The sequence below is a fragment of the Myiozetetes cayanensis genome, unplaced genomic scaffold (assembly GCF_022539395.1).
Source record: "Myiozetetes cayanensis isolate MyiCay16 unplaced genomic scaffold, myiCay2020 scf5-8, whole genome shotgun sequence".
In the NCBI taxonomy this organism is placed as follows: domain Eukaryota; kingdom Metazoa; phylum Chordata; class Aves; order Passeriformes; family Tyrannidae; genus Myiozetetes; species Myiozetetes cayanensis.
The window spans coordinates 111,818,120-111,843,335 of record NW_026087742.1 but is presented as its reverse complement, the minus strand read 5'-3'; the positions used below and the strand labels follow the sequence as shown (position 1 = coordinate 111,843,335).

At 47.9% G+C, this 25,216-nt stretch overlaps 1 protein-coding gene across 1 annotated transcript in view; it reads right to left on the bottom strand.

Annotated features, from left to right (window-relative positions):
• Window positions 1-23,156: 23,156 nt before the first annotated feature.
• The window catches only part of HSF2BP (heat shock transcription factor 2 binding protein), a 35,652-nt gene continuing 33,592 nt past the window's right edge, over window positions 23,157-25,216 (bottom strand). The window contains exon 8 of the mRNA XM_050332123.1: window positions 23,157-23,213. Within this exon, the coding sequence (XP_050188080.1) occupies window positions 23,209-23,213 (5 nt within the window). The 3' untranslated portion in view covers window positions 23,157-23,208. The remainder of the gene's footprint in view (window positions 23,214-25,216) is intronic.

Sequence of the window (25,216 nt, the reverse complement as noted above, 5' to 3'; positions counted from 1 at the left end):
GCCACCCTCAGGAGGACGTAGAGCCCCTGATCTAACATGAAAGCTGCTTTAATAACCTCAACCCACCCAAAACTGTGCTGTTCGGTGGATGAGAAGCAGCAAGGGGATTCAGAGTAACAGCTCACTGCCTTGTGCTATGTGGTTGTAATGGATTTGGGTCAGCCTAAGTGCCCTGAAAGTTGATTTATGATCTCGCTGAGCCATGGTCTCTGCTACTTGGGAAACTTGAATAACATTTCCACAAGTACCTAAGTGATCCTGAAAAATTTTACTGCCAAAAATTAATTTCTTTCACTTCCTCTTTTGTCCTCCCACTTTCTCCCTTTATTCCCATTACTGTTTCAGGAGTAAGGAGTTGTGTCAGCATCACAAACAGCTCTGAAGTAATTTGTACACAGGGGTTTCTTTGTTATTTTCATCTGAAATTTTTATTGCATTTATTCTTTCCTCCTCCTTCCTTGCACCTATGCCTGGCCTCTGCCTCCCTGTACTAGCATTTTAAGAGTTCCCCTCACCTTCTCTCTTAAAGGTGGCATCACTACTGAGTCATCCCTTCACATTCAGTTCATGGATAACCCACCTCTTGCTGTTTCCTTCTCAAGTGTTGTTCATTTCTTTCTCACATCCATCCCCAGCAGTCCGTGGTTTGGGCATTTCCACCCTCAGTCACTCCTGTTACCTCCTCTCTGAACTCTTTATCTCTCTCCTTCCTCTGGACTCTGCATTACTGAAGATGGAGCCCATCCCTTTCCCCTACCTGTTCTTTATGGGAGTGCCTTCCTCAGGTGTCTTCCCAAACTTCTGTCCCTCACACACACACACACCCTTATCCTCATCTTTACAGTCACATCCATCAGGGATGGGCTTGGAAAACTTGTGTTTTGATAATTTTCCACAGGAAATAGATTACCCTGTTTTGTTTTAGCTTTCGCTTTTCTGCCATGGCCACTGGAGTCCTGCGAACTCCTTCTCCTGCTCCTTGTTCTCCTCCTCTTCCTTCAGAGGCAGCTCCAAAGAGAGGAGGGCCAGCCACTCTTGGAGGCTGGAGATACATGCACTTAAAACCCCTTGGTTTTCCCACCTCTCCAAGAAAGGAAAGGACATCACAGTCTTCCAGGTCCTGCCCCCTTCACCTCTCGTTCCCACAGCCCTCTGCTTGTGAGCCCATCTGCAGGGTTGGGGACCCCGAGGGTTCCTTCCTCAGGCTGCCTCTGCTCAGGGGTCTTGGAGCTCAGAAACACCTGGGATGAGCAGCACAGGAGGAGGGAATCCTACCAAGTGTCTTTCAGAGAGGAGCTGGGGCTCCTTTGAAGAGTTTGAGACCCCAGATCAGAAGGTGGTTGTTACTATCACAGGGGAAGCACGCCCAAACATCCCATACCAGCATCCTCGCAGCTATCATTGGAGAAATCCAGCGTGGAAAAGGGAGGTGGAAGATGGACAGGGAACAGGGCATGCTCCTATTCCAGGTCATCCAAAGACTTTTCTTTCAGAGGTGTATGAATACAGTCCAGGCATCCATCCAGCTGGCAAAACTCAGTCACTCAAGTAAAACAGAAAGTTATAGGACGCTTTGCCAAAAAAAAAAAAAAAAGAGGAAAACTTAGTTTCAAGTGGCAACAAATAATTCAAGCATTAACAGCAACAACATTTCAGCAACTTGCTGGTTATTCAGCAGCTTTTGGTGCCATTTTTATTAGCCATGTGGGATGGGGGCCTATAGGATCCTGTCCAGGTAACACAGCTAAACACAGCAAACCAGCCTTTTCTGTGGCTTAATTACATGGCCTTGATCCAAACTCCACAGAAGCCACTATGAGTCCTTGCCACTGACTTTAAAGACTTTGTACAACTGAATACTCCCATCTGGGCTTTAATGGGGAAAAAAAGACCAAATTTAAGCTGAAAAATAGAGGATATAATCCATACAGCAGGAAAGCTGCCAAAATACTTCATTGGCACAGGCAACTGTCCCTGATGGGAAAAAAGGAGATTCTGAACTAATGGGAGAATTTTAGTGTTTGCACCTTTAATTTCTGATTATGGACTTAGGGGATGCTTTGGGATTTACATTAATAATAAACACAGAGGGCCAAAATGCATGTCTGTGCATCTGGGAGAGGCAGAGCATGTTGACATCCAGAACTTGATTTGGTTGAAGTGAATGAAAATACTTCCACAGGCTTCAGCCAGACAGTAATTTAGATTTTTCCTGGAAAGGGCTGGTCCTATGGAAGAAACACTATAGTACACTCAGGACTGACTGAGTCCTTTTTATAGCTACTTCTTGTTTATAAGCAAAAGTACTTACATTAATGTTGCAAAAACAAATAGTCTAATGTTACTACATTTTAAGGTCACATTAACTAGACAGAGCAGCCAAGTTTGTTGACTAAAATGATTTACACAACTCTAAGGGCACTAAACAAGTATTTCTCAATGTCTCAGCAGCAGCTCAAGGGAGCAGAAGCTAAAAATGCCACAGCTCAACAAACAGTTCTGTGTTCTGCTGTTGATAAGTACATCATGTTTCTTTGCAAGTAAGACTTTAAGGGATTGCTTTAAGGAAAAAAAAAAAAACAAACAAGCCATAATTAAATAAATAACATGAATTTCTAAGTACATACTGTCCTCTTTCCCTCCTTCCATTTCCCTCATATAACTCCATCACAACAACCCCAAAAATCATCTGCAGTTTGCCCAGGATTCCCTAATTACCTTCCAACTGGCTGCTGACTGGCCAAGAGGAAACCCCAAGGGTGGCCTGTTCAACACAACAGCCCTTTGGATTGCAGGGACAGGAAATTCCAGGTGTCAGTAAGCTCCATTTACACAAGCTGATCATCCAAGGAGCACAGGTTGCCTGAGAGATGCTGAATGTCCTCCACCAGCAAATATTTTGGGAGGGAGGTGACTGTGGTCAGCACCACACAGACAGGGTAAGCACCTCAGGGGGGGTCAGCCCTAAGAGCATAAAGCCCCCACTTGGCCTTGGGGCCTTATGCATGATTCCAGTCACAGGTGCACCCCCTGATCTGCCAAGGTGCAATGAGAATAGATCCCTGTAAAAGGTCATCACTGATTTAGAGTTCAGTCAGGATCTCTACACAGCTCCCCAAAGGGAAATGTCCAAGTACCTTGCCAAGGAAGCCAGATAAAGAGGACATAATTTCTCTACAAAGCAGGTAAGGGAGTGGTAAAACAAGCAGTTGGAAACTGAATTCAGGAAATCAGTATTCCAGCAGATGTCCAATAGTGAGGGTAATCAGTCATGGGATTTGTTACCAAGGCACACGGTGCAGTCCCAGTTTCTTGATGCCTTTACACCCAGACTGACAGAACTTCCATAAGAGACACTGTTCAACCAAAAGCTCTTGTGCTTTGTTTTTTTGGAACTGGAGGATAAAATTCAGTGTCTTCCATCATACAAAGGTCAAGCAAGGTGATCAAAGAATCACAGAATGTTCACAGAATCACAGAGTGGCCTGGGTTGGAAGGAACCCTAAAGATCACCCAGTTCCAACCCCTCTGCCATGAGTAGGAATACCTTCCACTAGACCAGGTTGCTCAGAGCCCCATCCCACCTGGCCTTGAACACTTCCAGGGATGGGGCAGCCACAGCTCCTCTGGGTAACCTGTTCCAGCCATGAAGGATTTGAAAACATTGAAGACTAGGAATGCAGTCATTTAAAAGATTTCAAAAGTTTTTGTCTCTGCCAACAGTGTTGAAGAAGCAGAATGGGAAACTGTGCTCTGCAGCTCGACCACAGACAGGGAAAAAACCCAAGCAGCACTACACTGTGCTGTCTATTTTGGCAATCTCTATGGCCATGGTTTCCAAACAACAGAGATCCTCACTGATGTGTTGACTTCCAGCAGGACTAGCGGAGCACGAACGCGGCCAGATTTCACAGCTACAGAAAGCGATGAGAACCAGCGGTTTGTGTCATCCACTCACATAAAACATAAATATGTCCTAATGGAGGCATGCAAAGTACTTGTCTTACTTCCTCTCCTAAGCCAGCTGAAAATACGTTTTGCTGTGGCAGTAAAAAATGGCCAAACCGCTGAACGTCACATTCCGGGAATACATCTTCCATCAGATGTAGCCTGTCTGTTCCCCTGGGTTTCCTCCTCTTCCCTGTAAGGTAGCAAGAAAGCTTCACTGTAAAGAGGCAGAAGTCTTGCAGACTCCATTCTCACTCAGGCCCTTACCATGCACATTCATCACACGCATCTCTCCTGCCGGCTGGTCCTTTTACCTGCAATACAATCATTTGCCAGAAATTATTTTAAATAGATCCTACTACTTAGAAATGTTTTCTGATAAAGGCAGAGAAGGAAAGCACCACTTGGAGCAACTGGCAGCACCTTTGCCATGCAGGGAGAAGTCCAGGAGCTGTTCTCTCCTTGCATAAACACCAATAGGGGATAAGTCAGTGCTATTGAAATCAGTGTGTCACCTTATTTCAACATCAAACCAAAGCTTGATGTGAAATTTCAGTCAGAGCCTGAATCTGGCTCGGCGATTTATGGTGTTTTTTTTAACTCAGGAGCCAGCAGGATAATAAAATGTCTCGGATACCTCTTTAATCTGGGTCGTTTATATCCAAAATCACATTTAACTTTTGGAGGACAGGAAGGAGGGAGAGTCACAGTTTGAACCAGGTTTTATTGGGTGCATAGGGAAATGCCTCTTGGACGCCTGTCCTGGGGAACAAGACACGGAGAGAGGCTCCAGAGCAGGGATGAACTCTGGCCTTGGAGGCCAGAGGAGATGCAGGGGAAAAATATGTCCATACAGAAGGGCAAAGGCACTTGGAATTCCCCCCAAAAAATGTATGCTACAGGGCAGGAGGCTCAGATGAGGAAGGCTCAGGCCGAGCTTGGCACAGGAGACAGCTCGCTCCACTGCTCTGCCCCGGGAGGAGACAGGAATGCATCCCGGGCAACACATAGGGTCTGCACAGCTCAGCTCCCTCCCCTGCTCCCTCCCGCTGTGCCCGAGGCCACTGCATCCTCTCTGCAAAGGGTACAGCCCAAAACCCAGGGGTCAATCTTCAGAACTGTGAGAGCATGTAACCCCTGCTTCCAGAGAGGCTGCTGAGGGACCAGCGGGGCAGGGGGGGCACTGAACACCCCCAGGCATTCAGCATCTGCTTACTGAGCTACACAGAGCCCCTGATGTAAAGGTCACTGTTATTTTAGTTTCATTACTGACTGGGCTGAAAACTGCTTCAGTACAGAATTATATCCAAATCATCTTCAGTTTGGGTCGGGGAGGCAGCAAACAAAAATCTCAATAAATTGCTAACTTCCCCTGTGGGACATACAACTCTGCACTTGGGTTTTTAAATACCAATTTGCATGTTACCTATAATAAAAACACACATTTACACACCTCTGTCTGTAAAACTCAAGACACTTTCTTCAGACACTGAAGTGTAGCAAAAAGTGATCTCGTGTCCCTTCGGGCAGAGCACTGAAATTCTTCTCGTGGCCAGATGGTATTCCCTGCCTTTCTCTGCTGATGTGTGCAGGAAGCAGTGCAAGTTTGTGCTTGCTCAAGAGCTGGATCCCCTTGGGAGCTGTCGAGGGAATTGTGCTGCCCACCTCACGCAGGGTCGGCAGGGGATGGACCTGTCAGGGCTGAACCTGGCTGAGGCGAGGCCAGGTGACCCCAGGACAGGAGTGCTGCTGTGTTTTACACACAAAAAAAGCGAGGCTGTTACCCAGAGGGTGCTGCAGCTGAAGTATCTGGGTGTAGAATCAGGCGTGGCACATCCCAAAACAGCCACAGGTTCCCCACACAGATGTGCTGTGGGTGGCACAGGCACACCGGGAGCGCTTGGACCAAAACCACCCCCACCCCCCAGCTGCCGTGTGGAGTGGCTGGGTTCGCTGGGATGCTGACAGGAGCTAATGAGGCTTTGCTTTATCCGTTTGCTTGGTCTTGGTTATCCAGCGCCAAGATCTTCTCCAGGACACCGTGACAAATACCTTGTCTAATGGCTCCCCCTGAAAAGCCAGGGTTTCCTGCGTCATCACCGCACGGTCTGGGAGGCAGATCGGAGTGATTCAAACGGCGAGCAAATGCCAGAAAAGGGGATGATTTCACTGCGTTATTGAACACATATTGGACAGATAAGCCTAGCAACAGGGACCCTGTCTGCGGGGCTGACTCCCAACAATCAGCCACTGCTGTGGCTCCCTTGTCACTCAACCGCATGAATAAATAAATGAACTCCCATGGCTTTTCTGGAATAAGCAGAATATTAGCAGTGGCTCTCAAAACGACCTTTATCAAAGGAAGCAGCATTTATACTGGAGAAATTTATCTAAAAATAAATGATTATCACTCGTGTATACATAGAAATACCAAGGGCAAGATACGACTTTCTATAATGTGAAATGACTCATTTTCCCCCTGAAGTTTCAGTGAGTGTGGAAGATATGTACTTCTAAGAGTGAATCACTCCAAATGGCCACTGGGTGATTGGCTGGGTTTGAACTAATCTCGGGGAGGAGAGCTGACGCAAGGGCCAGGGGCCGTGGGATTTGGAATGCCTCGGCTATTCGCAGGGCAAGGATGGCAGACATTAGCACTCAGTTGTCACTCGCAAATCTCAAATCGCTTTGACAGGTGGCAGATTGCGGGAGGTGAATGGCTACAGCTTCCAGGGGAACACTTCTTTTCATGGAAAGTGGGATGAGGCCAAGGGAATTTGGCCCTTATTTCTTTCTTTGTGTGTTTTGTGCTTGCCTGCACGCTCACGCATAAATAGCTGCAAAAATAGAGCACCTCTTCTACGGATCAGTCAACTAACCTGAACCCTCATTTATACTTGCCAACTCAACCCCTAAGTAAGAGTTCAAGCTTTCTGGAATTGTAGCTGAATTTCCAGCCTCCAGAACAAGCCCAAAAATATTCTGGTGACTTATCCTCAAACTTTGTCAGCACAAGAGAATTCAACAGCTCTGCAGATATTCACGGGGGTGTGTGGAGCCTCCTCTCACTGGGTTCAAAACCACTCCTGGAACAATCAGTGACCACAGTAGGATGCCTAAAGGATTATATATATTTTTTTTTTTTCAGTTACCCCAGTGAGGTTTGTCCTCTGTGTCATTCCCAGTTGTGGATGCTGATCAGCACCCCAGGAGATGGCAGGAGCCCCGAGGAGGGGTGGCATTCCCTCTCTTCCTGTGTGCAGCCAGTCTGGCCAGCACATTAGTTGTGACAGCACCAGGGGAAAAGCTTTCTTCTCTCTTCCCAGTGGCATAAATGGAAATTGAGGGTGGCAGGACTTAGCAGGAATGGCTGCAGTGTGCTAACTAGGCACACAACAAATCCCTGACTCACTTAGGAGTGCCTCCCCTAGGGCATAGGCATTACACATACATAAATATCAGCTTCATACTGGAGACATGTCCAGAGGAGGGAAGTAAAAGAGAAGAAAGACATGACTTTACAGATTAGCTCACAGCTTTTTGCAGTCTCCCTTTAAACTGTGATTGGAGCAGCCTGATTTCTGAGGAGGGAAAGATCCCAGAAATCTCTGGCTTCCAGAGGAACTCTGCAGCCTCCATAAGCACTGTAAGTGCAACTGTGCTTGGTGGCAGCAAATGCCAGCCATGCAACGTGCCACACAGTTAGAAAGGGCTGAAACAGCAATGGATCAATGCCTTGGAAATGGCTGCACATGGAAACTCGTGAATCCTCCACACCCAGATCCCAGCACCAGCCCAGCGCCTGACACGTGCAGGTTCCTCACACTCCTTGAACTCAGAGGTCCACACAGGCTTTAAACCTTGTTAAGGGACTGGCTGTCTTTGGTTTTCCACTCCCACAGGGAGCAGTCAACACAGCTTGCCCTGTGTTTTATAGGGAACTTGGTGAAAACCGGTTACACTGGGATAAAAGCTTTGTTGTGGCTGTAAGGCAAAACGAAAATCAAACCAAACCAAACCAACTCAAGGAAAACTCGTTATGAAGAAATGTTTCCTCAGGTGACAGAGCAGCCAAGCAAAAGGTCTTTCAGACAACAGGAGAAGCCTCATTTGACTAACACAATCTGCCAGAAAAGATGAAATCCTGGAAGCATTTTGTCAATGAGAGGGACATGTGGATATCTCCAGCACAGCAGAGATTTTGTGTGACTTGAGTTTAACCAAAGTGGTTTGACTCCCCCTTTGAACTCTAACTTCTTCCTTCCTCCAAAAGCAGGGAGATGACAGGAACACCTGCAATTCCTCCCACTCCTAAGGGGCATCAGTAAGGCTAAAACACAGGACAAGTAGGGATTTTAAGCAGATGTTATTTGCTAAAAACATTCATTTCCACTTTGCTAATTATTCTCATACCTACTTGGATGACTATAAATTTGTACATGATTATGAAACAAGAGAGGGATGCAGCTGTAGTTCATCCTGTATGCAAACCCTCTGCACAACAAGGATGGAGTCAGCCCTTCTCCCACTGCAAGAGCTGTGCAGCTGCACAGCCACAGCCAGCTGCTTCTAGGGCAGGGAAAAGAGTTGGGATCTCTCAGCCAGCCTCACAAGGAGTTAAACAGGAGTGTAAGCCACTCATTATTTTGCTATCATGGAGCTTTCCAGCTGTACTTCTCAGTCCCATGGTACCTGATGGCCAAAGCTACAGGGAAGTGTCAAACTAACCATAGGAACCTTCCAAATATTGATATATTTGCATCTTACCTTCTTGAGAATGGCCTCAAGTTAGTGGAGTCCTTAATAGCTAGTGGTTTCTAATGAAATTAAGGTTTTTGGGTCCTTCTGGGACAAATTTAAACCTTTCTGCTTTTACAGGAATGCAGTTTATCCAGAGGGAGAGATACTGTATAAAAACCCAGACGAGCTGGCTGCAAATCCCACTGCACCCTGGCTCTCTGTAATTTCAGAAAAACTGGGTAAGTGTTAACTACAGTTTGTATTTTCCACTAGAGGACATTCAGAGGACGATTATATCAGTGACTGAGAACAGCTCATAAACTACACAGGTGAGATCTATAAGCATTTGCACAGGTGAGGCAGGAGACTCCAACATAACATGCAGATTTAACAGAGGTTTCCTTTCTTATAACAGGTCACAGCTGACACCTGAAGAGCAAATTCTTGCATGAAGAATTTTGCTAAATATCCCATTTTCAATGGCTGAGATTCTCCTTCAGAGAATAATTAAGTATGCAATATATGGTCTAAAACAGCCAGGAAAGAGACTGAAAATGTAGAAAATTGAAAGGAAATTATTTCAAACTGGAGTGCTCTGGAAACTAAGTTATAAATGCTTTTGAGAACCTGCATTTATTACTTGCAATAAATAACTTTTCTTCCAAACACGCCTTTGTGTGAGAGATTAGCAGTGCAAGTGGAGCATATTTCTGCTGTGCAGAAGTTACTTATTTTAGAATAATGGACGTCACAAATTGGCCCTGCATAGCAACACTCATTGGAAAAAGATCACAGCTCCACTTAACACAAAAGTGCAATCTTGAAGCCCATTGAAACTGAAGTCTCTTCACAGGGCAAACACTGAAGTAGCTCCTCATTTGCGTAAAGCCGGACAATTGTTCCACTTCCATACACAAAAAATTGCTTAGATATCTGCTACGCATGGGGAAAGGCTCATTAATCACATTACAGCAAGTGAACATCCCAAGGTTAAATCCCACTGCTGTGGAGGACTTCAGTGGTTTACAGAGTCATCTAAATGGGATTTATATCTACAAATCTTCACGGTGCGATGAGGATTTGGAGCTTACCTTAAACTCGAGGCACTTTTGTTTTTTTTCTCCTCCCCAGCAAGAAAAGCACGGCTCTGAAAAACAAATTTAGATACATAAGGTCTGATTCTCCACTACATTAAGCCTGTTTCACAGCTGTGTCACTGCAGTGAAAATCAACCAAGTAGCACTGGTGAAAAAAAACCCCAAACATAATGATGATAAGAACTAGCCCAGGCTTTTTTAAAGGCTGCTCATGCAGCCATTCCCTCAGGTTTTCTTCAAGTCCCTTTGGATAGCTGCTGTGTGGAAGGAGGATGCAGGGGGGAAAAAAGGCTGTGAGATGGCAAACCTTTCCACCCTCGTTTGCTTGTTTTATGGCATTCCTCTCTTGCTGCCTTTGCATCATAACTCTGCTTTCCTTCAAGGAAAGGAAAACAATGAAACCTAGATTTATCCTCACTTAGTGAGATGCCTTTCCTCACAGTTTAGGGGTTTTTTTCTGTGAGAAGCAATTACACCTGATTTTGTTCCAGTGCTGCTGACTGCCCAGGAGGATGGCTGGGAGCATGGGATGTTATCCAGCACAGCTCTAATGGCACCAAGGGGACGGTGCTGATTTACACCCACAGAGGATCTGTCTCAGGAGCTTTGCTAACAGGCATGTTATTTCATTTGTGGAGTCTCCACTGGCAGACATTAAGTCTCCCCTCAGAAATCAGTCCAAACTGCTCAAAATCTCACAGACCACTTCAAAGTCACCTTGAAATGGCCTGTGAGTGAAAAGGGGGCAGCTCCTCTGCTTGTCACCAGTCACATGTGTCCCTGACAGTGCCCACTGCATCCCACCCAGCCCACACCAGTTCTCCCACACACTCCTCTAGAAAACCCCTTGTGGGGTCAGATCCACTCTGTCCCAGACAGAGCCAGCTGACAAGTCACACGTGTTGGGCTTTCTCCTTATTCATCACCCCTAAAGCTGCTCTTATGTGGCTGTGCCCCAGACACAGGAAGTCTGAGCTGCTGTTTAAATTTGCCACAGACTCCCTGCGTGAGATTAGGGAAGACAGTTGAGCCCTCTGGCTCTCAGTTGCCCTTTTCCCATGCTGACACCACAACTTGTCCTCTCATCCACCCTCTCCCCGGGTCGTCTGCTTCTGGGGACACAGGGTTTTTTACGTGGCACCCCTGGTAAGACCTGCCCCATCCCAATTCACTGCATGAAACCCCATTCCGAGCTCAAAAAGCAAAGGTGAGTTGCACACCTGTGCCTATATTCCGTTTTCCAGAGTTGGGGTATAACGAGGCCAAGTGGCAGGAGAGCAGAAGGGGTGCTGGGACTCTGCTCAGTGCCAACAGGTTGAGTTGAGGGCTGTGGAGGGGTTTGGCATGAGACAGTTGTCAGCGAGGAATTACCTGAGTCAGGGGAGCATCTGAGCAAAAGAAGGTGTGAATGAGCACAAACCTTATTAAAAGAGGGTGGGCCACACCTGTGGCCATGGCTCTGGGGAACTGGCAAGGGAAAGGAGACAGGATGACTGAGCAAAAATCCTGTGGAAGAGTCGAGAGCCCTGTAGGCGCAGAGCAGTGCAAACACCAGCTTGAATTCTTCACACCTCTCTGATTTAGCTGAGAAATGTTATCCCTCTGAAGCACTTTGTGTCACACGGCTGCAGTGCTCGTTTTGCCCAGGACAGAGTGCTCCAAACCCAGATTTGCACCTCCTGGACACATGGCCCTGCAGCTGAGGGCATGAGAAGGCAGAGCAGGGGGGGTCCCTGCCCTGAGGGTGGGTCTCTGATCACATCTCCAGCAGGCACTGCTGCAGCTGAGCTGCGATGTGTGAGTGTGGCTGGCACAGCTAAAGCACCCTTCGTTAGATTAACAGCCCAGGCAGCTGTCATATCATCCATCCCAGTCCTGGGGTCAGACCCTTTTAATTTTAGCAGCCCCACATGCCTTCGGGGCTACTTACAAGGTTAGAAGTGGGGGGGTTCCCAAGTGAAAGCTGTGGGCAGCCAGACCCACCCCGAGCTTCTTCATTCCGGAGGTGACACAGCTATAACTGGACATCAGCAGCTGGAAGGCACAGAGGGCTCCATGAGGCAGCCAGGAGGCATCTGCCTGGGGTTTCTGATTTGGTTTCCCTGTGGAGGTAAAAATGAAGTGCCCTGACTCCCAGTAAAATGACAAAGCACAAAGATGAACTGTGGGGATTCAGCCAGCGACAAGGTAATGAATGAGGTGGGGAGGAAACTCTGCCTGGACGACTCTTCTGTTCATCTGCAGCTGAATGAGTTATTGCCTCCCAAAAACACACCCAGGCTGTTCACTGGACATCGGGGTGGGCTTGAGATTCTCTGCGATGTCCAACACACACAAGACTCAGCACTAGTCTGTGGTGACCTGGGGCCAGGTAAAGGAATGAGATGAATAAATTACATAGGTGAATAAATCACATATTAAGAATAAAGCAGAGTAAAAAGTTAACTTTGTCAGTGGTGTGGCCAGGAGGAAACACAGGTAAACACAGTTTCTAATTCAGACACTTCCCTCCCCCACGTATGAGGAAGCAGCCAGACAAGTGAGTTTACCCCACTCCTTCCTTACCAGCTCCCACCAAGATACACTGTATTACGTTTAGTCGAACAGCCAGCCCCAGCACTGACCTTTAAGCACTATACAATCATTTCTAACCTCTCTGTAAACAAAAGAGCCTTCCATCCTAAGGACAGGCAGCTGGAGACACCCAGGCTATGTCCATAACAGTGCATCAGACGTGCCCAGGTCTGTCCTCTGGCACTAAGGCCAGCCACCATGAGATACTCCACTTCCAGACTAATGAATTTTCTTATCTGCCAAAAAATGAGGCGGCTTCATCTCAAATGTCTACCAAGAATGGTCTCCAGGCCCTGCTGGCTTCCAAGCCATGCCTGGGAAACATCTGAAGGACCACAGATGTGCTTTGGACGGTATAGATGACTCAGTCTTAATGTCTGGGAATGTGCCCTGGCATCATTTAATTAAGCAGCAGAGAAGTAGCTTGAGGTGATGAAGAACTGCAGATCCAGCCAAAACCAGGGGACAGTTTCAGGCAGCCGCTGGCAGCCAGTCCTTCAGTGGTTTGAGCATCCCAGCACAGGAGAACAAAGCGGCTTTCTAAAGATGTGTCAACATCAGTGCCCCCAGAGCATGTCTTGGATGTCTCTTATCTCCTACTTGAGGATGGTGTGGGAGGGAAACATCCTTTCTCACATCCCCATTGCACCCTGGTTCCCACACAGAGGAAACCTGAGAGCACAAGCTGAGCTAGACCCATGTCACAGCCCGTGGAAAATGTAGATGCAGCTGCAGTGACCCAGAAGAAGAAATGGGAAACATCCTCCTCAGAACTCCCCCCTCCTCACATCCTCCAAAGAGCTCTACCTCGCCCTGCCTCTTGCCCCAGCTTTCTGGCCAGTCATCTTCTGTGGCTGGGCCGTGGAGTCAACCCTGAGCTTAATTGCAGAGATGTCAGCAAGCAACTCCCTAATTAGTGTCAGCCATGTCAGCCTGCTCAGCAGGGAGCTGCACACATGCCGTGCATTTTTAACATCGCTCCGTAAACACTGGTGATGAAACACGATAAAGAATGCCAAATGTTCAGCGCTGATAGGATGCCCAGACAGGTTTGAGTGCCTCTGGCAGACAAGGGAGAGGGTGAGCTCCTTTTCTTTGCCATCACAATAACCCAGCGGCCTCACTAGAATCGTATCTGCTAGATCTCGGAACTAAGCAGGATGTCCTGTTCATAAATCAAATCCCAGCAGACCTCTCTCTCGACAGGCTTTTCCCTTCCTGGACTGGACTTTCTGGAAACTTAACATTTGAGATTCTAATCCTGCAAACATTTCTACGCATGTTTTCCTACCTAGAGGCCGCGTTATTGAGGTTAAATCTATGCACAAATGTTGACAGGACGGTCCCATGCTCAGGAACAGATTTTGTAATGTTTCTTTTCGGCAACTTACCTATTTCTAAACAAGTATCTGTATTTTTCCGCATGACCTCATAACTCTGGAGCAACAAGAGAGTTGTATACACCCACTGAGTGACTTTATCTTAGCTGCCTTGCCCTGCACCAGATTTGGGATGTGCCCTATGGAGTACCTCAGATATTTTTTTGCTCAAGTCGGTTGCACTTCCCTCCCTATTATTTAAGCAATAATAGCTGATGGGGAGGGTATTTCCTGAGAGTCATCTGGAGAAAATGAGGTCTCTGCCTCGGGCCCATAATTCAGCGAGGAATGTACTGCCAGGATGTGAAGTCCCACCCTGTCCCCCTGTGCTGGGCCCACCGTGTTACAGCAAGTGGCTGCTTGATTTGGGGTTTTCAGGTGCAAAGATTGCGTCAGACCTACATTTGTGTTCTCTTCAGTGAGCTGCTTCTCAGGTTTCCAGAGCGACTCTGGCGAGTTTGGAGACACAGAGAGATGCTCCACTTCCACAAAAAGGGAAATTTTTGCCCCAAAGGGTCAGGCTGCAGAAGGGCAGGAGTACAACAGGCACTATATATGCAATGTACAACACACAAGATACACAGTGGGTGCAGGACTGTTCTCATGTGCCATGTACTGATTGCTGGGGTCTCCACAGGACACACAGGAAGGCTCCATGAGCAGTGGGGGCTGCACTCTGCACCTGAAAAATCTCTGCTTTAAATAGGGACAAATTTACCAATCCAACTACACACTGAGAGCCACCGCTGTGAGCCATAAACTATCATCCATAAGCTGGGTTTCTGTCTATACTGAATTCCCAGAAAACTGCACAGCAATCAGAGCACACACAGAGGAATCTGTGCAATTATTTTATACCAGCATTTCTCTGACTGATGTGTTCTTTGCTTTTCACAGGACCATTTCTTGCTTAAAATTGCTAGGAGAGCAGGGCTTATTTCTTCTCAGCAGTTGTAAATATATACACACACATGTATATACATACATAGCTATGTATTTTCTATTTTCTTTTTTTCTAACAGAGAAATAAAATTAAAAGGATCCATGTGGATTTTAAAAACCTTGGATTCAAATCTGGAAACACAGCAGTAGTGGATAAGCTGGGGAGAGTTTTGTTAGCTTTTATTCATGTGAACTGTGAGAAAGAGAACATGTTTTTGCAGATCTGTACCTGTAGGACTTCAAAGAATGTAGAACAGCTCCAGCAGCCTGCAGAACTCATTGCCACAGGATAGGAACCTGTTCCCTGGCTGGGTGGGATTGATGTGGACTATTTGGAGCTATGGGATATTCTCTAAAATCACTGGTTGCTGCTGCAAATTAGCACACTTCTCCCAACTTTGCCATCAGGTGAGGTTGTAGCTGCAAAAGGTTCCTGTGGACACAGGGACACCAGGACTGAGAGGCCATGGTTTCACAATACAAAGCCACCAGCAGCAATGCTGGCTCAGACAATTAACACTGCCCTCCCTTCTTGTCCCCTGAGCCATCCCCTCACACTACCCAGCACCGTTGTCTGAGGGGCCACGCTTTGAACTGGCTTAGGAAAAGGATCCAGCAGAAAAGTTATTAGGAAAAACCCACAGCAAAGAATCCTTGGGTTTTGACCCAGTTTAGGTGTCTCACCTGCTTGAGAACAGTGGCCAAAAGCGGGTGAGCAGCACAAGAGAAGGCAGCTGAGCTCCAGTGCTGGGCAGAGGTGAAGAGCTGAGGGCATCCACTGCTGCAGGAGCTGTGCTGCCAAAGATGCCACAGATGCAAAAGATGCAAAAGCACAGCCTGGCTGAGCTCCCCTGGCTCACCACGAACAAGGCAGCTGCATATGATGCCTCTCCTGAATGCCCTTCCAGCCCACAACCAGCTGTGTCTCAGGGATTTCCTGAGCCAGCTGCCATGTCCATAACCCTTCCGGCAACGCTCAGTGGATTCTCCTCCAAAAACTTGTGTGAGCCCCTCCTGGATCCACACAAGCTTCCTTAGCTCCTACAACACTGCCATAAGAGAGAGAGCTTCTCCATCATCACCAGGTCACGGGATGGGACCACACAGACGTGTGGCAGAGGAGTGCCCAGGCAGGGAACGTGTTCCTCCTGGAGGACTCAGCCCTGCTGAGGGCAATGTGGCACAGAGCAGGGGCTGGTACCCTCACTGGGCTCGATGGTGGGGGTTTTTATGGGACAGGAGAGGTGCTGCAGTGCCTTCTCCTGCCAGAGCATGGGGTAGTGGCCAAGGAATATTTGGCAAAGGCCAAGGAATGTTTGGCAAAATCCAACGGGCCAGCTCATGCTCCAGAGTACAGATCAGAGCAAACAGCAGGGCTCAGGAACAAGTGTTCCATCCCACTCCTCCTCCCAAAAATGTACCTATTCCCCAGACTTTCAGCACTTTCCTTGAGAGCATCTGCTCTGCTGGAGGCACAACTATGGCCTGTGGGTTGTGATTTTGCCCGATACAGCTGCCACTGCCTTTGCACAGCCCCCACCACAGTGGAAACAACCTGCCTGTGGAAGACACAATTCTTGCTGTTTCTTCAGTGCTGATCGATTGTGCATTTTGGGTGGGAACGTCTGGATTGCTGCTGATGTGAGTTATGGCAGAGTGTCAGGTCATTAAACATCCAGAAGGTTTCAACTCCTCGCACCTGCCACTTGAACAGCAAATCCTGGCATTTCACGTTTCCACTGGACAAAACTTTAAGCCCTTCACGGAAGCTGAATTTTCAAAGAGACCAAATCCCCGTGCACGACAAAACCAACAGCATTTCTATATGCACTTCAGTTTCTCTCTCTTTATTTGAAATTGCATCTACACCCTAGAGTGGCTGAAACTCTGGATGTACAAATCAGTTGAAACTGAGTCACTGGGCTTGATAAAGGCAAACAGACGTCATCATAACGGGAGTGAAGCCCCACTTCAAGCCTCAACCACCCTGCTGAGTTACAAGATTAATTTGGGGAATGTATGAAACTGAAATGAACAAAGTAATCATTAAACATGTTGCTAATATTTAAAGAAACTTGGCCGAAAAGAAAAACTAGTTAGTGGACTAACGTTTACACTGTAAAATGTAAATTTACAGTGTTAACTTACTCCAGAATGAACAAAGAAATATTTTAAGCAGGCAAGAAAAAAAATGCACATACTTCCAGCAAACATTGACATCTTCTTACACTGGGGAAATTCTTGTCGTGCTTAACCCAAGTGTGACACAATGGTTTGTAATAATTATCCATTGCTGAAGCTTATCTGGGCTTGCTGACAGCCTGGTGTTCCTGTAGCACGTAAAGAAGTGCATATTTCACCCCATTTATCTTGGACACCAAGCATATTTAATCCATCCGCCGCCTTAGGAGGCCCAAGTGCCTGTGTGCTCAGCATAAACCAAGAAACACTTGGGTGCTTCGAATGACTCACTTGGGGCTACAGTCAGTCTTTGTGGAGCTGACAAATCTATCAACTCAGACACCTAAAGTAGGGCAGCATGAGTATTTACGAAATATCCATCTCAGGAGCTGAGGGTTTGGTCCCCCACTTCCAGTTTCAGCACCAGGAAAGCCCCTGTAAGTGACTTGCCACAAACGCTCCAAAAATTACCCAGACAGGAGTCAGGGTTTCTTTTAAATCTGTAAATCTGTGCTGCCTCACAAGCTCCACTGCTGCTGGAAAGTGTATCCCGGGCTGAGACTGGGGAAGAGGAAGGGTGGATGGCGACAGGGAGGACAAAGCCTCTTATCTGGGGAGTTGCAACACAATACCAGGCCCTGCTTTCATACACCCAGGGAAAAGCAGAGGAGGTTTTGTCTTAAGACCACCTACACAGCCCATTAAGAGTGTGCCAGTGCCCAGAGCCTCTTTCACAGTGTGGGACACCCCACCTTTCTGGAATGGACCAATATGGGCCACAGGAGAAGATTTTTAGTGGCAAAATCATCCTGGGCACTGAAGCTGTGGTGACACCAATATTCTGACTCTCAAAGATGCTGGGCAGCTGGAAGACTTTTCCTAGACCAAATTAAAACGTGTCAGTGACTACAAAATACTTGGTACAAAGAGCCAGGCAGATGCTGATGTTCCAGCAAAACACGGAAGTCTGGTTTAAGTGTAGTTATTGATGCAATAGACTTGATTCAAGTGATAAAAGTTTTACCTGTTTCTGCCCTTTTCCGCTCAGAGAGGGTTCACATCAGGTTACATTGGTGGGCCTGTCTCTTGTACTGGTGTGGAGAAGGGAAACACTTCCCACTCACCAGAGTTACACTTATTGGGAATAGCAGTTCGAAAGTACCATTTATCCCCACAGAAAAAAAAAAATTGAAAAAAAAGCTATAAAATCTCAGCAGTTGAACCTGAAGGTCTTAAGTTATGCCTTGTACCCTGGTCTGTAGTCAAAAAAATTAAGAATATTATTGGACAAGTCAAAAAACTGATGCATGAGGAACAATGAGGAGATGGGGAAGAGAGTAGGGAAGATAAGCAGCCATGTTATACTCTTCTCACTTCGCTTCAACAGATTCACATTTTCAAGCCACAGAATGTAATTTTCCTGCTGTCTCTAGACATAAGGATAACTGCTCTTCAGGAGCTACTTTGTGTGTTAAACAAATATGACATTTACAGATTGTTTTCTCTCAGCATTTATTTGTTATGTCCTGAGCTAATGACCTTAAAATTTGCTCTCTCTGATGGAGTTAGTGTGAGACGCTTTCCAAAAAGCATGAAATTGCAATAAACTGTCGAGTTTGCACAGGTGCATTAGAGATTAAGAGATCAGCCACAGAGCCATTAAGATCTATGGCAAAACGCCCAATGGGACCAAGATCAAACCTTGAGAGTGTTTTTAAAAATGTCATCATCCAGGAGAGAGATGCCTTGCCCGGCAATCGCAGGAGCTCAACACGATGCTGGATTTTAACCATACCCTTCTGCAGCTGCTGGAATTTCCTATTCACCTCAAAATAGATGAAGGAAATATTAATTCTGATGGAGCAAGGATCAGTGGCACTGAGATGTTGGTATACACTACAGAAGCCTCTGAATTCTTTCTCACCTGCAGGGAGAGGGCACCTTACAGTTGCAATAAACCCATTCATACTCACTGTAAAAATGGGATATATTTTTACCTACTATGAAAGGCTCTGAGGAGCCAGGTCTTGGGAAAAATCACAGTGGCCACCAAAAGGTGGTTTTCTCATCAGCAGCTACCTTCTCTGAAGACACATGAGCTTCATTCTTACCCCAGCACCTTTCCTACATGGAAGGACTCTGGCCAAGGGAATTTCTGCTAGCTGGTGTGGCCAAGGGCCAGGGTGATGCTCTGAGGTGCTGGTCTGCGCAGAGAAGGTGTGAAAAGAAAATAAGCAGCATTAAAAATCTCCCAATGCTTTCCCTGACCTTTTCCTGGAAGGACAGGCAAGCTTCATTTTAAGAGCCTGGGAAGGAGCTCCAGAGCATCCCAACCCCAGGAGCCTCCAGGCTTGCATGGGCAAATGCAGAACCCTTGGCACAGCAGGAATGCAGGCAGAGATTTGCTCAGCAGTGCTCACACGTGGGGTTGACTCTGCATATGTGATAGGTAAGAAGCAGAGTGTTTGTAATGGCTTGGGAATGCCTTTCAGTGCCTCTCTGGAAAATGACATCATCCATGCTGAGGTTACATTTTGCTTCTGTTCTCTGTTGGCAAACTCCCATTTCTGTCCTTTCGTGCTGTTGGTTTTGCTCTGTATCATAAGTCAAAGGACAACAAAGAACAAAACCTAATCCAACATTTTTTTTTTCCCACCTCAAACTTCCCCCATTGCTTTTCTCAAGAGAAAACCTGGGATGCTCACAGGAACTCGCACCCTGTGTCATGCTGCTGAGCACATAACTTCAGTTAGCTGTTCAAATATTTTTGTAAGATAGAAAAGCCAAGCAGGAGGCGGGAAATGACCAGACCTGAGGGCACACATGCTTAGCAAGCTGAGTCACCCCCGAACCCAGCCAGCTGCCTGCACACAGCTCCTCTGCTGCTCAACTGCAAATTAGTTCTGGCCTTGTGCAGAAAATCTGTTAAGCAAGACATAATAGGCGCTAATTCTGTAGCATTTTATTGTTACTGATGTTGTCCTCGTCTCCTGCCACTGTGGCACAGGAGCTGAAGCCCTGCAGTTGACAGTGCTGTCTGCATGGTACTGAGGGTGCTCTCTGCATGCCCGTCACACAAGATCCAAATCAGACCAGCATCAGGTCTAGCACTGCTGACGAGGCAGCTCTATCCCAGCCAACACAGCATTTTTCAGGCTCTTGTCAATACAAAGGCCCAAACACATTTTCTAGTGTTTAATGTCCAGGAGAGGAAAGAGCAGGACAGAGGGAGGTGCCTGTCTTCACAGAAAGGAGTGAAAAGGCCAAGATATGGAAAAAGATTCCCATCATCAGACAGCTGTGAGAACTTCTTCCCTGACCCCATTGCTGCATCCTTGGCCTTGGCTGCTATTCTGAATTCAAGGACAGTGGGATTTTCAAGGTAAAAAAAACAAAGCATCCCCTGCAGGGCAGAGGAAGGAAAGGAACCACAGTGAGCCCTTGGGAGAGGGTCTGGATAAACAGAAACTCCCAGCACCTACCTGTCTGCCTGCCTTCCTCTCTGCAGGCTGTGGCCACGAGGCGGACAGAAGGCACCCTGCAACAGCTGGGCAGCTCCTGGTGCCCTGGCCCTGCTGCTCTAGACAGGCCAGGTAACTTTACACAGCACTCGGGTCACTGCTGCTGCTGCTCTCCCTTCTCGGTTCTGCTCTATCCCCTGCTGCAGTTCCACGCTCACTGCTGATGCAGAGAAGCTGAAATATCAGCCTAGTGGGTTAAGGCAGGATTTGCAGCCCCTGCAATAAAGGAGAGCATCACTGCAGTTTTCCTCTGCTGTCAGTTTATCAGAAATGCTGTCCAAAGGTACCAGCAGCTCAGAGGGATGGGGAGGCTGCTCCAAGACCTTGTGAAAGGAAGGGAGGAATTTTTTGGGACCTGACAGGGTCTGCAGGGGCAGCACTGACATGTGCTGTGCTTGATGTAAGACTGGGAGATGTGCTGATCTACAGACAGAACAATGCTGTAGACTCCAGCAGCTTCTCCAGCTCCTGTGAGAAGCTGGAACAAAACACATGGGACATTTTCCAGTTTCTAAGACACACTACAAGTCTTAGATTGCCTGCTCCCTGACCCTACCTTTTACTTTCCAAGGAAGCTGAGCTCCTGAAGAATGAACAGGTTCAATATTCCAAAAGCATCCTGCCCTGACCCCTCCAGGGGAGGGAAGGGAGCCAGGTCTGCCTGTGCTGTGGCACGAACAAGTGGACATGAGGGCCTCCCCAAAGCCTGGCCCACAAACAGCAGCAGCACCAGGGCCACAGGCAGGGCAGCCACAGACAGTGCTTCTGCTCTGGGAGAGAGCTCCCCAGGGAACAGACCAACCTCTTTGCCCTGCCCCAAAGGATGAGCTTTCCTTGGCAAGCTGCTGCTTCCTCCCCCCTCTCATTTCCTTTCTCTATTCCTCCGTAAACGGAATCTCCTTCTTTCTACGTCACTGTGCTTAAGGGTTGAATCCTTGGAAGCAAGTTTCTTTTTTTCTCTTCCTCTTGGTGCCAGAATGCCCTTTGTCCTTTTGTCTTCCCTCAAGATATCCAGAAGGGATTGCTTCATGCTCATTTAGGATTTTACCATCTCATTTAGGATCCAATCTGAATTTGTGTGAACTCTCCTGGGCTCACACTCCTTTTGGCACCCACGTAATGCTTTCATAGCACGAGCCCAGGAGAGTTCACACGAATTCAGACTGCTGTGTGCAAGTTGGGCTGCAGATGGGCAGGAACAGCATGCCCAGGGCCCTCTTTTCCACTGAGTTCTCTGTAACTTGGCAGGAGCAACATCTCCTGGGCTGGAAAGGACTTGCAGAACCTTGCAAAGATGGGTCCTCTTGGAAGCTTGCACGGTTCTTACTCAGTACCATGGATGGACTACGAGGTCAGTAGAGGACATGCCACAGCTACACAACCAAGCCCAGAGCCAGCTGGAGGCTGGGAACAGGAGCTTAGGGATCCTCAATACCTCTGTCTCCTTCTTCTCCTTCCCTCTGACACCCACTACTTGGAAAGCAGTACTAGCCAAGCAAGATGAAAGCCTCCTCCTGTCTGCCAGCCACTTTAGTCACTTATCACAAAGACTTTTGCAATCCAAATAAAAGTAGTCAGACTAAGGCAGGAAGGGAGAGAGTTATCAGGAGAAGAGAACCATAGCAGAAATCTAATTTGGAGGACTAAACCTTCCAGCATACTCCCTCTGGTATCAGGAATGCTCCAACAGAAACTCAGCTCCTGAGCAAATTTTGTTTGCGTGGCTTACCAAGGTGCACAGGAAGTCTGTGACTACACAGGGAGCTGAATCCACATGCCCTGAGTTGCAGACGAGCCCAGCAGCTATGTCCTCATCCTGCATCTCCAGCCCCAGCAGGAATCATGGAGACAACATCTCCTGGCCACCAGTGGAGCACAAGCTGTACGATCTTGTGCCCACAGAAACTGAAAGGCAGGTCTAAGAAACTAAAATTTAGTAGCAGCAGAGCACTTCAGTGGAAATGCTTCGTTTGTGTAGCAATCACTGCTTTTTTGTGGCATTACAGCAGTGCCTTAGAAACATTTTCCTGCCCTTTCCTCTGTGCTTCTCTTGTGGCAGTGAAAACCTTTTATCAGTGAGAAGGTTGCCGGTGGGCCACCCCCTGCCGCAGACAGCCGGTACAGTAGAAGCTCCCTATCACTTCAGAACCCTCCATTATAATTAAAAATTAATGGCAAATGCACTTTCTCCCTTTCTCAGTCCTGAAAAATGTGAATCATTCCAGGGACAAAAGCTTGTGGGATACCAAGCACTTTCCGTTAGAGGCTCAGTATGTCGCTCCGCGGCAGCTCCCACGTCGGCGTCGCTGTGCTCTCATGCTTGTAATCTGCCCTTGAAACCTCCCCTCTCCCCACGCCACTGACAGCAGCATTATTGTTTTTAGCAGCTCAGCTTTTCAGCTGACTGCAGGATCCCCAGAGGCCATCCCCTTTTTTCCTGACTGTGCTCCAGGTTGCCGTCCGTGCTCGTGAAACGACTCCAGCGCCGTTTGGTCCCTTGGCATTAACAGCCAAGAGGGCACCTCCTTTCCCTTGGCTTCCTCCCCCAGGGTCTGTCTGCTGCCAGATGAGCTGCCTGGGCACTGGAGACGCTGGCTGTGCCTGACAAGCAATCTCTGAAGGTTTCCAGGGCAGTATTACACGCTGTCAGCTTTGTTAGAGCTGAAAGCTCGGCGGTGAATCAGGGCTGCACAGGACACCATTGCTAGAGAGGCTTCCTGAAGGGGCTTCCTTACTGGAACACGGGTGACTCACCGCACTCAGCTGCTCTCGTCTCCAAGAAATTAAGCTGGTGCTGCACCAGGGTACTGGTGATGTTCATGAAAATCATCCTGAAGGAAAAAAAAACAACAGTTACTGCAACACAAAGAAGAGAAAGGATGTTTGGGAAGAAGAGCCATCGCTGTCGGTGGCTTCTTGCTGCTGAACAATTTCTGAGTGCATGGAGTGTCTCTTTGTGTCAGACACGGGAAGAAGTGTCCACTGCATTTTCCAAAATCCTAGCACCATTTTCTGGCACAGGTAAGGCCCTGGTGCTTTTGGTCATCCCTCCAAAGTAAGGCAGCTCAGGACACTCATTCAGGTCCACGTATCCCAGTGCCCCCCAGCCTGAGCAGAAACATGCTGCCCCATGGCTGGGAGAAGAGCCTGGAGCACTGCTCAAATCCCAGCCACATCTGTCCCCAGCCCTCCAGTCACGTCCTCAGAGACTTCACTCCCTCTTACCACTGGCTCCCAGCCCTCTCTCAGGCAGCAGGGGCCAGGAGTGCCTGGCTGTTGGCTGCGGGCTTCCCAGGGCTCTGCTGGGTGATTATGGCTTGTCTAACCCTTTCCATGGCCACTTTCCATCAGTCCCTTCCCCATCCCCTGCACTCCTCATGCCAGGAGGCCCCACGTGGGAGCTCCACAGCCCTGTGGGCAGGAAAGGCACTGCCTGGAGGGGCCCCAGCCCTCCCTGCCCTCAGCACCCCAGAGCTCTGCTCCCTGCTTAGACAGGCCTGAGGACCCCGCCACCAGGTTTCTCTTCCCTTGCCATCACCACGAAGGTCTTCTACCTCTAATTCAATGTTCTAGCACATGCCTTGGAGTACTGACACAGATCCAGACTCCCACCACAGGAACTTGGAAGACTTACCCCAGCAGGAGGCCCTGACTCTCCTTGGGCTTTGGATGCCCACCATCCTTTCTTCCCCAAGCCAGCAGCTCCCAGAAGCCTACAGCCTGAAGAAGTGCTCCTGAAGACCTCGTGCTGCACTGAAGGCCCCAACCAGCCCTACAACAGCTGTGAAAACACCAGGAACCACAGCAGCAAGTCCTCTGGTGTCGCTGCAGCACATCACTGAGCAGCCAGGGGCTGGCTGCATTCACCAGCTTTCACACATGCCATGGCTAAGCCAAAATGCCCTTGTGGATGCCCCGTCCCTGGAAGTGTTCATGACTAGGCTGGATGGGGCTTTGAGAAACCTGGTCTAGTGGAACGTGTCCCTGCCCATAGTAAGGGGATTGGAACAAGATGATCTTTAAGGTTCCCTTCCAAACCAAGCCATTCTGTTAATCTATGAAATTTATTCTGGACACCACAGACCCTGCTCAGGAGGAAGAGGTGCAGATCCAAGAACTAGGCTTGTTCTCCTACATTCTCCATTTCCTGTTCCGTGCTAGTACAGAGTGACTGCTGCACTTTATTTGACCCCAGCGGTGGTATAAGCACAGAATCAAGGAGGTATTATCTCTGCAGAGAGCTTCAAGCAGCTCACCTGCTCTCCTAACACCCAACCCCTTCTCCTGCCTCACTTCAAAGCAAGACTCAGGTGGTGTGAAAGCCTCTTAGGCAGCTCAGTCAGACCTGACCTTCCCCATCCCCAGCTCACACAACACCTTGCCCTTCCTCACCCCACGCTGAGGCTCACACCAGCCTTGCCCTCGGGGGTTGCTGCCTCTCCTGAGTGCAGCCCAACAGCACAGAAAATGAAAACCACGTGCATTCAGAAGAACTCAGCACCTGGCATTTGAAGAGCTTTAACTGCAGTCGCGCCCACAGTAAAAATTATAGTCCCATAAATTACATGTGTAGCTACGCTTTGGTCAAAGTCTTTTCAAGGTTTCCGACCGAGCAAGTTATAGGTTGTAAAGGTCACCACAAAGTTAAAATCTGTATTTACCACAGGAGTTCTCTAACGACTTTTTATCAGCTGTAACTTGTAACTCACGTACACCAGAAGCAACTTGCAGTTGCCTAAGTTCCCGCACACAAACCAGGAAAATTACAGAACAACACAGACGTGGCCAGATGGAGCTGCAAATGAGATGTTGCAAAGAGAAAGAAAGGGGCAGC